This window comes from Schistocerca serialis, chromosome 2 (genome assembly GCF_023864345.2).
Source record: "Schistocerca serialis cubense isolate TAMUIC-IGC-003099 chromosome 2, iqSchSeri2.2, whole genome shotgun sequence".
Taxonomy (NCBI): domain Eukaryota; kingdom Metazoa; phylum Arthropoda; class Insecta; order Orthoptera; family Acrididae; genus Schistocerca; species Schistocerca serialis.
Genome location: NC_064639.1, coordinates 869,640,522 through 869,658,144, shown reverse-complemented (window position 1 = coordinate 869,658,144; position 17,623 = coordinate 869,640,522). Strand labels below are relative to the sequence as shown.

Genomic DNA, 17,623 nt, shown 5'->3' with positions numbered 1-17,623 from the left:
GGGGCAGGGAATGGGGAGATATAGCAGGTTACGGGTGGGGTGAGAGAAGAGTGCTGTCTGGCAGAGCATGGCAGGACTAGAAGGTGGCAGGACAAGGCCTCCAAGCACAGAATTGGGAGGCTGTGGGGGAGGGGAGGCGGCAGAATCGGGAGCAGAAAAGAAGAGTAGCAGAGAAGGGGAAATGACTGGTGGGAGTGTTGGCAGAGAGACGCATGCAGTGAGAGAGACGAGAGATGGGACATGGATGGTGAGGAGGTAATAGAACAGAGGGCGCGGAAACTATTGGGAGGAGGTGTGGTGACTGTACATTAATATAGGTTGAGGCCAGGATAATTTTGGGATAACTCCTATAAGTGGAAATCAGAAAAGCTGGTGGTAGAGGGAAGGATCCAGATGGCCCGGTTGTGATGCAGCCATTGAAATCCAGCACTTTATGTTCAGCTGCCCATTGTGCCACAAGGTGGCCCACTTTAGTCTTGGCTGCAGTGTGACAGAGGGTTGCTAGTCATACGAATATAAAAAGCTAAGCAGTGATTGTAGCAGAGCTGGTATATGACTTGGCTGCTTTCATAGTGGCTCGGCCTCTAATGGGGTAGGTTAGGCCTGTGATAGCACTGGAATAGGACATGCTTGGAGGGTGGATTGGGCAAATCTTGCACCTGGGTCTTCCACAGGGATATGATCCCTGTGACAAGCGGTTGGGATTGTGAGTGGCATAGGGAAGGACTAGGATGTTGTGGAGGATGGCTGGGTAAAAGGGCATGATGATAGATAATCAAAGACCTGATGAAGAATGTGGTTCAATTGTTCCAACCTGGAGTGGTATTGGGTGATGAAGGGGGTGTTGCTTTATGGGTGGTTCTTGGGGGTACTGGAAGGATTGGGGGTGTGTGGGGAACCTCCAGGGGAAATCTGTTTGCAGACTAGGTATAAGGATCATGTCTGTCTGTGAAGGCCATTGTCAGACCTTCAGCTTACTGGGCAAGTGAGTTCTTGCAACTGCATTGCCATCGCTTCCACACCAAAAAATCTCTCCCATACAGCCTAGCCACCTGGGGACAGCATATCTGCAATGACAAGTGCCCAGTATGCTGCAGGTCTCATAGAGGCCTTCACAGATAGGCACTACCGCAGACCCAGTTCACAAATAGATCTCCCGTGCCATTTCCTCAAACATTCCCAATCTTCCCACCACCCCCAAGAACGAGCTATAAAGTAGTGCACCCTTTCCATCCCTACGCTACTCCCACTCCCAAACCCTTGCCACAGGGATCACATCCCATGAGAAAGATGCAGGTGCAAGACCTGCCCAATCCAGCACTTTCTATTCCAGTCCTGTCACAGGGTTGTCATACCCCAGCAGAGGCTGGACCACCTGCGAAAGCACCCACGTACCAGTTTCTCATACTGGTATGACTGACAACCAGCTGTCCACCTGGATGAGTGACCACTGCCAATCTGTGTCTAAGAACAAAGTGGAACACCCTGTGGCACAACATGCAGCTGAACATAACATGCTTGATTTCAATGGGTGCTTCACAAACTGGGTCATCTGATCTTCCCCTCCATCACCAGCTTTTCTGAACTGTGCACATGGGAGTCATCCTTAAAACATGTTCTGCACTCTGACATTATCCTGACCTCAACCTACTGTAACCTACTGTCCCCACACCCTCCACCCAACAGTTTTTGCCCAGTCTGTCCCACCACCTCCTCCTGATTCACATCTCTTCACCCTCACTGTGTGCCACTCTTTGCCAATGCAACCACCAGTCTTTTCCCTTTCTCTACTCCTCTCCTTCTTCAGTTCTCCGGTCCCTCATTCTCCTCTGCTCCACAGCCACTTGACACTGCACCTGGCAGCCTTGTCCTGCTGCCATTTAGCCCCTGCACACTCTGCCAAGCAGCACTCTTTTCTCCCCCCACTCATATCCTGCTATCCCTGCCTCAATGCAGACTGCTGCTTTCATTCAACACAACAGTGCTGCCATAGATAGCAGTCATGTGTGCATCATGTACACCTGCTTGTGTCACCGTGTGTGTGTTTTCCTTCCTTTTCTGAAGAAGGCTTTGGCCAAAAGCTCAGTGTGTAACTGTCTTCTCATTGTGCCCGTCTGCAACTCAATGTGCCATCTTTAAGTGTGTTGCAGTCTAGTCTTTTCATAATGGACTTTCCATGTTTGTTTGATAGTATTAGTTGCAGTCTCAGGGTTTTTGCAGGTGATGCAGATATCCACGAGCAAATTATTTCTTGTAAAAATAGCAGTAATATCCAATTAGATCTTGATGAAATATAAGCTTGATGCAAAGACTGAAATTATATCTTAATGTAGAAAAATGAAAATTTGTGCACCTCACAAAATGTAAAAGTGTAGTATCTTAATGAGTCATAACTAGAGTGAATCATGTCACACACATATTTATAGAGAAATGAACAAACATATAGTTTTAGTTGTAAGTAAAGCAAATAGCAAGCCACATTTCACTGGTAGGAGTCGGGGAAACTGGCATGTTTCTAGAAAAGGAGATATCTTACAAAACACTTGCATAGCTTGTACTTAAATGCTGCTCCAATTTATGGCACCCATCTTCAGCTTGGACTAATAAGGGACATTGGGCATATGCAGAGGTAAGTGTTGAAAAATGTCACAGACTTATTTCATGGGCAAGGGAGGGTAACAAATATTGAAAAGCCTTAACTGTCAGTCACTCAAAGAAAGATGCCTTATGTTTTGTGAGAACCTATTTACTAAATTTCAAGTACCATCTTTACAGGCACAAAGTACCAACATTCTTCTGTCTTCTATGTATCTATCCCACAGACACAGAGCAGATAAAATTACACAAATGATAGTTCACACAAAGGTGTCTATGCAGTCCCATGGTCCATCTGTGAAAGAAATGGGCCACAACTTCAATATATTACAATAAAAAGTACTTCCTGTCAGGCACTTTACAGTGATTCACAAAGTATAAATGTAGGTGTGAACATTATGCAATTGACGAAATTCAAAACAACCCAGATCCTTACTTTCCATGATCTTTAATCACTTTCTTGCAGTCACAAAACAATATAACTATGGTGTCCTCTGCAGAAGAGCCAACTTCTGCCTTTATGATATTGGACGACTAGGTACATTCCAGATTGTGCTGTGTAAAATTGAGAATATTTTACTGAATCTTTCTAAAGTCAACTGCCAATAATTGCAGACAATCACACCAATCGTTGAAATATATGATAGATTGAAATCACATGGCCACCTTGCATGACACAGGAAACTCATTTTTATCGAATGGTTCTCAACCATCTACCTATGGACAATATATAAAATTTCACTCTTTCCAAATGTAGCTAGCAAGGAAACTGTGAGAAAAGATCTGCTTCAATATTCCTTAATGATCTGACAGGTCAGCAGTACATACTATGTGGCTACATCATTGGGGCTACCTTGATGATACTTCATACTCTCTTTCTCAATCTATTCCAAAAATACCTGGAGTGGAAATATACACAATGTATAGGATAACATAACATGGATAAACAGATACAGCCACATACAATGTCCTCCTCAATTGTCTGATCTGTTAGTATCTTTCATAATTACCATTTTCAGAACACAAATTACACTTTATTGACAGCAAATTAGTAGCCTTAACATAATAATTTATATTAAGAAAGTATTTTACTATTATTTTATGGATAGTAATGTAAGCATTTTTTTCCTTCTTAGAACAGGATCTGAGGACAATCAATGCTTGTGTTGTAATGTATTTACAGTGCAGATGTAGATGCATTTTTATTGACTACAAAAGCATCTTATGCATTAGACATTTCATTTAGAATGCAAAACACAACTTCTACAATAACCATTATATTCTAGCACTTAAAGCTGAATGTATATTTTTGATAAATATGTCACAGAAAGTTTGGCAAAGTTTTATAAACAATCATTTCTAAATATCTGATGAAATTTGAAGATGCAGGTTACCTGAGATTTTGACCATGTGTTAAATATTTCGGCTACATGGTTATATAAATCTTCAGCTTCAGCGACATTGTGTCTAAGCCAATGATTTCTTTGCAGATCCACGTACTTTATAAGAAGAGGGTAAAAAGCATATATGTCTCGCACAAGTAGATGCCAGTCTTCTTGAATTTGAGACTCAATCTGAAAGAAAAGTGATTGTCAATAGTAAACTTAATTAGAATCCATAAGTATTTTTTCTTTTACTACATTTTTAGGACTGAAATGTAAAATAATGCATTGATAGTGATAGAATACAGTCAATACAGAATTAATAAGCTGCTTCACCATCTGTGATTACACATTTATCAGCACAAATTAATTACTTTGCGTACATTATCATTATACAGAACCATGTCCTTTCTAGACAAAGAAAATATCCTGTCCCCTGCTCAGATCGGCTTCCAAAGTAAGAAAGCTACAACTGATGCAATACAAGCATTTCTAGTTCATGCACTGGAGCTTGTGGACAATAAACTCCCAGCCATAGGTATCTTCCTAGATCTAACAAAGGCCTTTGACATGGTTAATCATAGTATACTTTTGCAAAAGATGCATTCCTATGGAATAAGAGGAAATGCCTATGACTGGTTTCAAAGCTATCTGGAAGATCGACAGCAGTATGTCGAATTAAATGAAACTAAGCTCTCAGGTACAGCTAGCACTGTACATTCCTCCATATGTACCATAAAGCAAGGCGTTCCCCAGGGCTCCGTCCTGGGCCCCTTGCTGTTCTTACTTTATATAAATGACCTTCCTCACAGCCTACCAGACACAAAAACCCTTTTGTTTGCTGATGACACCTCTGTACTCATATCTGCGCCCAAACAAATTCTCCAATCTAATATAGATAGGACCACAGATCAAATAAGTCGATGGCTTCAAAGTAACAGGCTGCTTCTTAATGCAAAAAAAGACAATTGGAATAACCTTCCACACTGCCCAAAACAGAAATCCATTACTACCAACTATGTCACTGGAAAAAAAATGTTAAACTTGAAAATGAAATAAAATTTTTGGGGGTCACAATTACTGATACGCTCACATGGAAAAGGCACATTGACGTTACCAGCACAAAACTTAGTAAAGTATGCTTCATGATTAGATCAATAAGGAACGTCACTAATACAAGTACCCTAACCACAATGTACCATGCACTCTTTCACTCTGTACTTAACTACGGAATCATCTTCTGGGGCCAAAATTCTGAATCAATTAAGATATTCAAACTGCAAAAGAAGATAGTCAGAACAATTATGTTCAAAAAACAAAGAGACACTTGTAAACCATTATTTAAGAAACTAAATATTTTGCCCCTCCCATGCCAATACATACTAGAATTATTATTCTTTACCAAAAAAAGTGTCAACAAAATTAGCAAAAATATGGATTACCACGATTATGACACAAGATCAAAAACCTCTCTAAGAATACTTCCCCACTCAACAAAACTGTACAGTGATGGTGTCCAGTGCATGGGAATAAAATTATATAACCATGTTCCAAATTTTGTACAAGAAATCCAAGAAATAAATAAATTCAAACAGATGGTGAAATCTCTTTTAATAAAAGACTGCTTTTATACCATCCAGGAATATTTGGAATCAAAATTGTCTTAGTGCATGATAATGTATCAAAGCTGAATGTTATTAAGTCAATTTTGTCACATCATGTAACAATTCTCTGTAAAGCTGTAACTTTAAGTAACATAATTTGTAGGTAATGTAAAATAATCATTCCTCTGTGTTCTTGTTTACTGATTTAGACTCCTGTAAACTGTATATTTTTATTGACTTATCCCATATCAGTTGTACAAGCCATTGTACTGATTTGATCTATGGGACAAATAAATAATAAATAAATAAATTATTGAAGCTGGGAGAGCAAAACAACACTATAAATTTATTTTCTTCAATATCTTTAACCTGTGTCATCAATACTGCATGAGATGTTGCACTCGTTAAGAAGCAAATTCACTGACAGAAAAGTTACAGATTGTGTTGGAAGTGATGACACTTACACATTTAAATTTTAAACTAATGCAAATACAAGAGACATTTAGTTCTTTGTTTATGCCTGTAGAGACACAACAATATACTAATGTGGAAACAATCTGAATTCAATAAATTTGAATAGCACATGGAAGAAGTAACTATATGATCGGATGGTTAATTTCTGATGTTATACAGATATCAATACCTCTTAAACTATGGTCTCATTTATTTACAAGCAAATTTTCATTTAACAAGTTATCAACCACAGAACCAAGCTGTCAATAAAAGCAAGACAGAAAATAGGGACATCAGAATATTCACCAGTATGTTAAACCTACAGTTTATGACAGCTCCTTGATAAATAATGAGATATTCAGAAGTCTGTAAGTATCAACATCTAATTGCTGTATACAGGGTAAAGAAAAATACTGTACTTGGTGGTCATGTGATTCCTCAACCCAGTTCAAGACAAAAGTGTATCTAGCAAAACCTAGCCCTGTCAATAGATTTAATATAAATGCAATTTAAAAAATGAGGCTCTGGTAATGGTGTGCCAATTGTCCCATTAACTCAGTGAGATGATTCAATTAAAGCATCAAATTGTTTCCATTTAACACCTGTACAATGTGGTACTTTGTGTATTTATTTCTGTTACTGTAACTTTTATTTAAACATTAAAACATAACATGAACTTTTTACAGATATAAACAACCACTTCATTTTGTCTATGACATGAATAAAGTAAACAGAAAATAATAGTGGATACAGTAACATTGCCTGTATCCAATGAGGTACAAAAAACATGACAGGTAGGCTACACTAGGTTGTAGATTATGTTATGCACAATAATTCCATTCTGTATGTTTGATGTCCAGGCTTATTGTCACAGAAATGGTATGTACAAGCAACATTAACTTTAGATATGTTCAAAGTGACCACACTGTATTTGCAAACACTTTGTCATGTGCTGGACCATACTTTGCTGGACCTTAAGCAACACACCTGCATCTACCATTGCCGAGGCAGCATGCACACGAGCTATTAGGTCAGGTGGAGTACTATAAACTTGTTCCTTTAAGTGTCCCCACAAATCAGAACAGTGGACTTCCATGACCAATCTGTTTCCCTGGAAACACTTCATTTAAATAGTTATCACATTCATTCCAAAGTGTAGTGGTGCACCATCATGCTGAAACCACAGCTTTCCCCGGATACCAAGTGGAATGTTTTTTAATGTGTTAGGCAAAGAATTGAACACAAATGTACATACAATGGCGCATTCAACTTGTCTGGCAATAAGTAAGGGCTGAAAAGAACTTTTCCCATGATTCCAGCCCACAGCTTTATGACAAAGTGCGCCTGGAAGCCACATTCATGGGTGACTTGTGGGGTATGGTGTGACCAATAAAGGCTGTTGTGGAGGTTACTAAGGTTACTAATACCTTCACAGATGAAGCAAGATTCACCAGTCCACATCATGTTATTTATTTAATTGTTTGTTATCTTCTTCTTTGTGAAAAAGTCATTCCACGAAAATGTACTCATCAAATGCTGTCTTCTGGCCACTGGTGTTGAGCTAATAGGTAATGATATGGATGCAGTTCTTCATCTTGCAATACTTCAACAACCAGCCTTTGAGACATTTGGAACTGCCTTGCAATTTCACAGGTTCTTTGCCATAATGACTGGTGAATGGTTTCAAGAATCGCATCCTCAGTTTGTGGAGTGCATCTAGCCTATTACTTGTGGATGAAGATTACTGGTTTCCCAAATGTGTTGCTCCAGGCAAAGAAAAACGTCAGGATGGTGCCTTTGATGATACCATGCAACTTACACTTGAGCTGCTGCAACAGCTGTTTTGTTATCAGATGCACCCAGCACCAAAAGCATTTCGACATATTCGTTGTTTGTGTACACCATCAGGAAGCTCCCCTACATGAACTTGACTGGACCAGTTGTTATGGTTGTGCACTGTGTGGTTAGTACACACACACACACACACACACACACACACACACACACACACACACACACACACAACTGTATAGTTCACCATTTCAGTGCAGTAATGTGTTCATTGTAAATAAGTATTGTAGTAGTTCTATTATATGTTTATTACCTTATAAATAAAAAAAACCCTTTTTTTAAATTTTAAATTCAGTGCATTAATGCGATCTTAGTAAGTGAGTGTTTGTAAAATGATTCTTTCATATAGTGTTCATTAAAAAAAAAAATGACAATCATTCCACTTGGGACCTGTGGAAGGTACATTAGCTTATTTGTTTCAGTTGTAAATGTTTCTCATGTATTATTGTTTTTCTGACATGTTCTACATCCTGGAGGACCTCCTCACTACGGATCAATTGGAATGAAAGTAAATCTAATTTAATGGATCCCACTGTCATGTGAGAGGCCACTGTCATATGACAGAATGATGTCCTGATTGTAAATGATGAAAACTAGGGAATTGAGGTCTAAAAACATAAAAAAGGACCCAGACAAGAACTTGAACCGTATCTCCATGGTGGATATGTGTTTGATGTTCCAGCATCTACTTAGTGAGCTAGGGTGGTTGGTACGGTAGTGCAGATTGATATATTGTCTTCTATGCATTGCAATGCACTGTACAATGTGACAGTGTTGCCAGGCCCTCATTTTCATACATGTGTTTTCAAAATGCACCTGATGTGATTGATCAACTTTTGTCTTGAATTTGAATGAATTTACATATACAAAGGCAGCAACTTATAATTATGAATATAAAACAGCTTGAGTAATATAAATGAAAGTGTAATAGAATTTCTGAGTACAAGGCAATACAAACATATAGCTAATAATGCATAGAAATCAAAGAAAGTACGGTCATTGTGATATAAGCAATATTTTATCAACATATTACTGTGTGTATGTTTTTAACAACCCATACTACATTAAAATTTATGTAATACATCTCTAATGAAACACTGAATGATGAACATAATGATGTCTGTATACAATCAAACAGAAACAAAGGCAATAAGTAGTTACCTGTGAAGTATCATCAGTTGCTGATTTAATGAAACCTCTGAGTGATTCCTCCTTGTGAAACAGAGTATCTGTTCGTTTCTTCACTTTCTCAGCAAGTGGAAGGAATGGATCTTTAAGCAGTTCTTCTGAAGAGTTGATTATTATCTGCTGTGTATATGCTGAAATAATTTCATAAATGCATTCAATTTGCATACATGTAACAAACAAGGAATGTGAATTTACTTTTATGACCAATTTATTGTCACCCTAACAATGTGCATTTTCTCAGATGTAACAGATTTCAACCTCCAGAACGAAATTTTCACTCTTCAGTGGAGTGTGCACGGATGTGAAACTTCCTGGCAGATTAAAACTGTGTGCAAAGGTTCCGAGTTCAAGTCTCAGTTCGGCACACAGTATTTATCTGCCAGGAAGTTTCAGATTTCAATCTACTTAACAGTTTAAATTTAAATTCTTGCAGTTTAATGTGGCCTGTAGCTTTGCTAAGGGTCCTAACTTACAGCTAATAATGATGTACAGGTATAACTTTTCTTTATCCCTATAACGCATTGTTCAATCAAACATATTCTCTGTAAAAATCACATTTGTGTGGCATCAAAATTCATGTGAAGTTTTATAATTGGCACAGAGGAGAATAAATTCTGTGCTCATTATATTATGGTACTAGACGAGAATAAGTTCCGTGCTCATTCCAATATGGGCACCTCAAACTTTTTGCATACTGCATGTAAGTGCTACTCTTCAATTTTTTTTAAGAATCTCTATTCAAAACCTCAGAAAAGACTGATGGAAATATGAATGTAGCCATATTATCAGGGGCTGTGGCCTGTAATTATATGTATTAAAGCACTGATATTTTTGAAAGCATTTGTAACAACTGCAAAATTTTTCAACAAAACTCAATTCATTGAAAACTTTTGGGCGTGAAACCAATCTTCTTGCAATATTTTGGGTGAAAGTCATAAAACCACTACCTAAGAAACTTGAAGTCAATCATAAGTTATAATTCCTTCTCCTGCTGTACCACCACTGCCTTACTGCAACTGAAAATCACAATTTCCATACACTAATCACAAAACACCTAGCCTTCAACAGCATTTACAATGAAAAGCAAAAAGCAGTAGAAATATTTGTAAGAGGTGTGTTTTTTAAGTAAGTACCATTTTGAAATTAAAAAAAGACATTCTAAGATATCTCAATAATTTTATTCTTATATGAAAGCCTGTACCTTAATCTACTTTTCTGCATAATTTCCATCAATCTTGAGGCACTTGTCATAATGTTCTATCAGTTTTTCAATACCCTCCTCATAGAAGTCTGCTGCCTGACTTGTTAACCACTGCATCACCACGGTTTTTACTTCATCATCGTCTTGAAGACGCTGACCACCCAGGTGTTTCTTCAAGTGCAGGAACAGATGGTAGTCACTGGGCACAAGATCGGGGCTGTACGGAGGATGATCTAGAGTTTCCCATTGAAATGATGTGTTGAGATCTTTGGTCTGATTCGCCACATGCGGACGGACATTGTCTTGCAGCAGAACGATGACCTTGCTCAACTTCCATGGACTGTTGCTTTGATTCTGGTGTGACATAGGCCACCCATGTTTCATTGCCCGTAACAATTTGGCTTAAGAAATCATCACCGTCATTGCGGTACCGCTCAAGGAAAGTCAATGCAATGTCTAAATGTTAGGTTTTGTGCACATCCATCAACATTTTCAGTACCCAACGTGTGCACAATTTTCGGTAATTCAAGTGCTCGGTCACAATGCCATACAAAACACTATGAGAAACATTAGGAAAGTCATCCCGCAAGGAGGAAATCATAAAGCGTCTGTTTTCTCTCACCTTATTGTCCACTTCCTGCACCAAACTTTCATTAACAACCGAAGGACGACCACTCCGTTGTTCATCATGCACATTTGTGCGGCCATCTTTAAATGCTCTCACCCACTTTCTTACCATTCCATCACTCATAATGTTTCTTCTGTAAACTGCACAGATCTTACGATGAATATTGATTGCTTTTAGGCCTTTAGCACTAAGAAATCTTATAACAGCCCATACTTCACAGTGGGCGGGACTCACGATTATCGGAGGCATCTCAAACACTCAGGACACAACGTAAACAAGGAAGTATCAGACTGTAATGGCGTCAGTGCGTAGATTAAGGTACAGGCTTTCCTGTAAAAATAAAATTATTGAGATATCTTAGCATGTCTTTCTTAATTTCAAAATGGTACTTACTTAAAAAACACGCCTCGTATATCTAACCTCAGCAGTAAACTTATTAGAAGCTGTAGGTTTTTTTCCTTATAGTACATGCAGTAAATCTCATGAGTGTAACAACTACAGTATAGTACATGGAAAGCACTAAATAGACTAAACACAGGAAGTGCAAAATGCAATTAAACATGGTTAAGCTGAGTTGCTCTGAAGATGACCACTGTGGATGTGGAGAAACACAGACATTTGAACATTTATTCATATGGTAAAGATGGAATTTGCTTGCACAGCAGAAGATCTATTTTTATGCAGCTATTAAACCTGCAAAGTTTTGGACGAAGAGAATTCAGATGTTCTCATCCGGACATGGAATGTAACTAATTATGTAAGTAAGTAATCTTACAGCAGTTATAAAGTTCGAAGTATAATAATCTACTTGACTAAGATGCAAACTGAGGTCTAAACTAACTGCAGTCAATGTTTACTTTGGTGATTGCAAGTAGACAAATTAGGTTTGACAGTCACAGTTTAGCACCCTGAAATGAATGAGCTACTTTATAATTCAAAAATGTTAAATCTGCCTAAATAAGTATGATGTAACAAAATGATTGGATTCATCTATTTATACACAAAAGCAAAGCATTAAAAGTGCAGATAAAAGAGCAGCTGTGATAAAAGTGCAGATATGATTAGGAACTTATTATAGTAATAGCAGTTCTGCACATGTGATAGAAATTCATGAACAATATCATGCTGCTCAATTACAACATGAAATCTGAAATAGAAACTAAGCACTGGGGAAGCAGGATAGCAGTGGGTGTATGAGATGACCATGACCTTGTTACATTTCCAATGTCAGGTATACAGCAGAGGCAACTGTTGGGCTACCTTCAAGGTCACCCCTCCTTTTCTCTTGGCCAATCATGTGTTGACATTGTCATGCGCTGTTGGTCTTGGCCAATAGTCGTGGGCCCCCACTTCTCTTGGCAATATCCTCTGGACAAATAGGAATCATTTGAGATCTGTACAGCACAGTGAAGGATGGAATGCAAACAGCAGGAATCAGCCAGCACCCAGCACCTCTTGGCAGAATAGGAAAAAGAAGATGAATAAGAAGAAGGGCAGAAGAACAGAAGAAGAAGAAGATTGTCATGTCTGAAAGTAAGTAGCTGTCCATCCATTGTTACTATTATTACTATTATTATTATCATCATCATCATCGTAATCATCGACATTATTATTATTATTATTATTATTATTATTATTAGTAGTAGTAGTATTAATATATTCGTTTGGACTTATGCTTTGTTATTTATTGTCAGAGTGTAGTATTAGAAAATGGTGTCAGATATGTAGTAAAAGAAATTATATACCCTGAACTTTAAATTCAAAGATATGCATTATATACATAATGGCACATGTGCACTCACTGAAGGGTATCCATACTGTAAGGCAATATGATACACTGACAAATGATCACATCTCTCTCTTACTACTTACAATTTTGTCAACTCTTTCTCAGAATTCCAAAGACACACAAATAAACACTTAGCACAATGGAACAAACACTTACGAATACTTGTCCCTACATCGTTAGTGCATGACTTTACCATTGGGATACCTTAAAAGTGTCCATCAGGTTTAAAGTGCTCGACATCAATATTTGAATCCTCCTTTCATGTTTCTCACATGTATTAAGACTTCAGACAACACTCCATCTATTATAGTGTCATTTAATATGAAGCAAAAATTAGTTAATATTAAAATCATATGGAATTACCTAAGTCTATTTGATCTGTTGCATCAAACAGGTGCTTTGTAATATTAAGATAATATTAAGGAAAAAATGTATACCAAGTACCATCTGCCCTACTGAACAGTTATTACATCAGATAAAATGATGGATTATGAACAAGTTTGGCTTTGATAGTTTGCATTGTATGTTGATAGAAGTTTTCTTTCAGGGTTGTCATTTGGAAGAAGAAGTGATCTTGCAGAGATTTTGTGGAATCTCTCTGGCTTGGTGGAGGGATCCAAATCACTACTGGATGCTAAGGAGGCTTGGCAGGTTACACAATAAGAGCATACTATATTCTTGCACATTTACACAAAGAATATTTATAAAAATATGGACAAAATGGAAAATATAAATATGGAGTAAGGGTTTATTAGTTAATAATTTAGCTATGCTAGACAGCTCAAATATGAAGTATAGCCAGAGGCAAAGCGTATATGCAGCAGCAACATATTACTTCTTCCCCACATATGTCTTACAATGGGAAAATCTGGGACATTAGAATTAATATGTTACTTTACCTACAATCAGTCCTTAGATTCATTGCTGAGTGTGTGTGTGTGTGTGTGTGTGTGTGTGTGTGTGTGTGTGTGTTTTGTGTGTCATCTTACTGGAGTCAGATCCTTGCTATGTCGTCAACTGACCCAAGACTGTGTAACATGTTTATTTGCACTGATGCACTGGCAACTATGGCCCACATCAGCTCTACCTTCCCAGAGGTTTTTGCTACTGGTATGGACAATCATCATCACCAAAAAGAGCATTTGCTGCTGGGAGACATTCTGCCCATACTGCTCGCAGTCATTGGAAAAACTTCTCCTGTTAGTTGATCATTTCCTTGTGTGGTAACAAAATAGCAGAAAAGACACTGTGGATAGATTTGAGTATTGCAACAGGTAATACTTTACTAAGCAAGGATGCAACACATATTTACAACTTAAGCATCACTTCAGTACTTATAACTTACATCCCTATGTGACATAAAAAATGGTGAGACTTTTAATTTTTTTAAATATCTGGGAAACTAATTTACTATCCCCACCAGTAGTCACAATGGAGATGAGCTGGTACGGTTAGCGCAATAGGATGGTGTGGAAACCTGCCATGGAGGGCAGACACCACATAATATGGGCAGACCAGCTGGTGGAGGTGTTTACCTGCAGGGTGCAGTAGGCCACGCAGGCTAGCACTTACTCGGAGTTCGACAGTGGCAGACATCACCTACTGTATCATTCGATGTTTGTGATGATTGAGTAACCATTAGCTGTCTGTACCAGCCATATTCTGAGTTGTTCCCATGGTTATCTCTAGGTGGATTCAGATTCTTTGCTTCCCATAGATCAACTCGCACAACAAGTTTGTTTCCCTCTCACATGGTTCATTTTTTTCCCTTTTTCTAGAGTTAACATGGGCCGCCACATGCCCAGTGTTTCTGCGATGCTGACAGGAACAGTTGTGCCTGCTGAAGAAGCAGCAGCAACAACAGAAGCAGATGCAAGCACTAATAAACCAGAATGGGGACTTGCTTTGCGCCCTTGCATCACCAGTCGTGTGGCCACACACCTGTTGTTCCATTTTCAGCACTGACCCTGACACTCCTGGTCCCATTTGCTAGTTTTGATGGTTTAACAGTAAGATGGGAGAATTACCTGCACCGGTTCTTGCTACAATGTCAGGTAAGATGTATCATTCATCCAGTTGATAAAACTGCCTTGTTGTTGTCCAACAGCACAGATTTATTAAAGTTGTCCAAAATTTGATGCCTTCCACAGAGCCTGAGAAACTTACCTTTGATGAGCTTTCTTGATTGCTTCTGGTGTAGTCTGGATATCAAAACCATGTTGTGGGGACATGGTTGCAATTTAACCAGCACTGCAATTTCCCTGGGCAGTCCTATGCAGCCTGAATCACTGAATTGCAGGATCTCTTGAGCAAGTGTCAGTTTGAGTGTCCCAAATGTGCTACCTCTTATGCAGACTCACTAATTTGGGACATGACTGTCAGGTTAGCTCCTGAGCTCAAAGTTCAGACTAGGATGTTGATCTCATCCAACCCTTCTTTAGCTGACGTTGAGCAAATCATGGAATCACATGAGCAATGGGGTGTGCATGGTAAACAGGCTCCAGTTCTCTGAGGGAGACCCTAGGTGGCCTCGCATCCAGCTGAGTCACCGTGTGTTGCTGCCGTTGATTCTGGTGCAGTGACATCATGCCACTGGCTGTGCTTGCCCTTGCTCAGCTCAGTGGGTTCGCACTGCTCTTGCAACTCCTGCCAGTGACATTTTTTGGGTCCTTAGCATCATTCTCCTTCCTCTCTTTGAGTGGGCCAGTTGTTTCGCCCTGATTGTCATTTGCTGCATGTTCGAAGTGACTGCCCATGCATGGAGTCCATGTGCGGGTTATGCCAACAGATAACATTTGGCAATAGTTACTATTTGTGACAATCAATGGGCCGTTAATCAGGCAACCAATGCCCCTGTGGTTTCACTGGTCTCTGGGCTGCCTCTGATGCCTCACGTGTGTCACCCCGGCATATTTTGCTGATGTTGGTAGTGGATGGGCAGCCAGTCAAATTTCAGGTAGACACAGGAGTGATGGGCAGCCTAATTAACTTAGATACATAGAGGCCCTTGGCGTGTCTGGGTTTGCAATTGTCAGTCTGTCAGGTTGTGTCTTATAGTAAACAGTGCATTCCTTTGTGGGGACAATTCTCTGTCTCCACATGTTATAAGAAGATGGAACGGAAACTTATTGTTTCAGTGGTTAATTCACCATAGCGGCAAAATATCTTTGGGCTTGACGCATTTTCTGTTTTTGGCTTCCAGGTCACTGACAAAGTGCATTTAGTGTCTCAATTTGTTTCTTTCAAGATTTGGACTTCTTACTGTGGTTCTACAGCCTGTTGTCTGAGAATACCTTGGGCCAACCAGAAGATTTCGGGGTATATGTTTCTCTTAAGCTGACAGCGGTATCCAAACTTTGTCAGCCCATGCCATTCCCTTTGTCATGTGTGACAAGGTAAAGGCTGTGTTGCAACACTGGCAACATCAAGGTGTCGTTTCTCCTATTTTGTCGAGTCAGTGGGCCACTCCTTTTGTGGTAACTCAGACACCCGGCAACACTATGCACCTTAGCAGCGATTTTAAGCAGACAGTCAATGTGTGATGTGTTGCAGATTGGAGATTCATATCTCATTCTGTGCCAGACCAAATTGTCGGTGGAGCTGTCCTGGGGGAGGGGGCAGTATTTTCCCAAATCACTTTGCCATTGGAAAGGGTTTCTTGGACTTTCCTAGATCTCAACACCCCCTTTGGGCATTGTCAGTTTAATTGTTTGCCTTTTGGACTTTTGTCGCCATGGGGAATTTACCCATGGTATTTGGAGCAGTTGATTCAGGACTTTCCATGTTGCATCAGTTACCCTGATGACACGTGGGTCACAGGGCTTACTTGGGAGAGCATTTACAAAACCTTCAGCTGGTTTTCGAATGCCTCCTGGAGAATGGCCTCCATTGCAAGCTGGAGAAGTGTAGCTTTTTCTCCCTGAAGGTGCAGTTTTTGGTTCAGGTGTATAGTAAAGATTGTCTCATCCCACAGATGACCACATCAAAGCCATCATCAACCTATCGGCGTCCAAGAAAATGAAGGAACTCTAGTCTTGTTTTGGGTAATATTTCACATTATTCTCATTTCATTTCCCAGCCTGAAAACATATGCCAGTGTCTTAACTGGCTTTGCCAGAAGGAAGTTAAAGTTGTCTGGTCTGCGGATTGTCAACGGGGGTTCTCAGTTTCTTAAGCAGTATTTGTGCTCTGCTACCTGTCTGGCAGCCTTTATAAGGGGTAAATCTTTCACCCTGGCCTGTAATGGATCCCAGTAAGGAGTTACTGCCATCCTCTCTCATCGGAACCTGAATAGCACTCAACAGCCCATCTATTATTATGCATCAAAGGTGCTTTCCATTGTGCAGCATTATTTTCCAAATATGCAAAAGAAGGTGCCAGCAATTATTTTTAACAAAATACTAGAAATTAACGTATATGGACATCACAGTGTTTGCAGCCACCAAGATATGACACTTGCACATGCAAATTATCTGTACCCCCACCCTGACATAGGTCCATTGGTGAGTGAAAGCTAAGGTTCAGCTCCTGTCGTCATGCAAATAAGTAGAGAGGTAACACCACTGGTGGGTGCAGTCAAGGCATGTGAGATAGAATCTGCTTGCTGGATGGATACCCCCCCCCCCCCCCCCCCCAAATATGCTTGGTTTAAACAAAATGTTTACTGTACAGGGTAGCTTTGCTTGTATGCAGAATTTTAATAATACTTTATTTTTGCATATATTCTTCATAACTAGAAAAATGTATTATTAATATATTACATCATTTTTTTAAGACTGGCTGTAATCTCCTCAGCTGCTGGGTGTTTCGATTGGATACAAGCTTCTAGCAGTATCATGGCAGCTTCCTGTTGGTGCCTCCTACCTACCGTGCATGAGTGTCTTTGTAATGCACCTATTTGTATATCGTTTAGCAGGCAGATACATGGGGTGG

General features: G+C 39.4%; 1 protein-coding gene across 1 annotated transcript in view; it reads right to left on the bottom strand.

Annotated features, from left to right (window-relative positions):
• Positions 1–17,623, bottom strand: part of LOC126458188 (ryanodine receptor) — a 740,760-nt gene that overhangs the window by 160,357 nt on the left and 562,780 nt on the right. Inside the window, exons 71-72 of the mRNA XM_050095064.1 lie at positions 9,047–9,204; positions 3,990–4,169 (exon numbers count right to left, since the gene is read on the bottom strand). Coding sequence (XP_049951021.1) covers positions 3,990–4,169; positions 9,047–9,204 — 338 coding nt within the window. The remainder of the gene's footprint in view (positions 1–3,989; positions 4,170–9,046; positions 9,205–17,623) is intronic.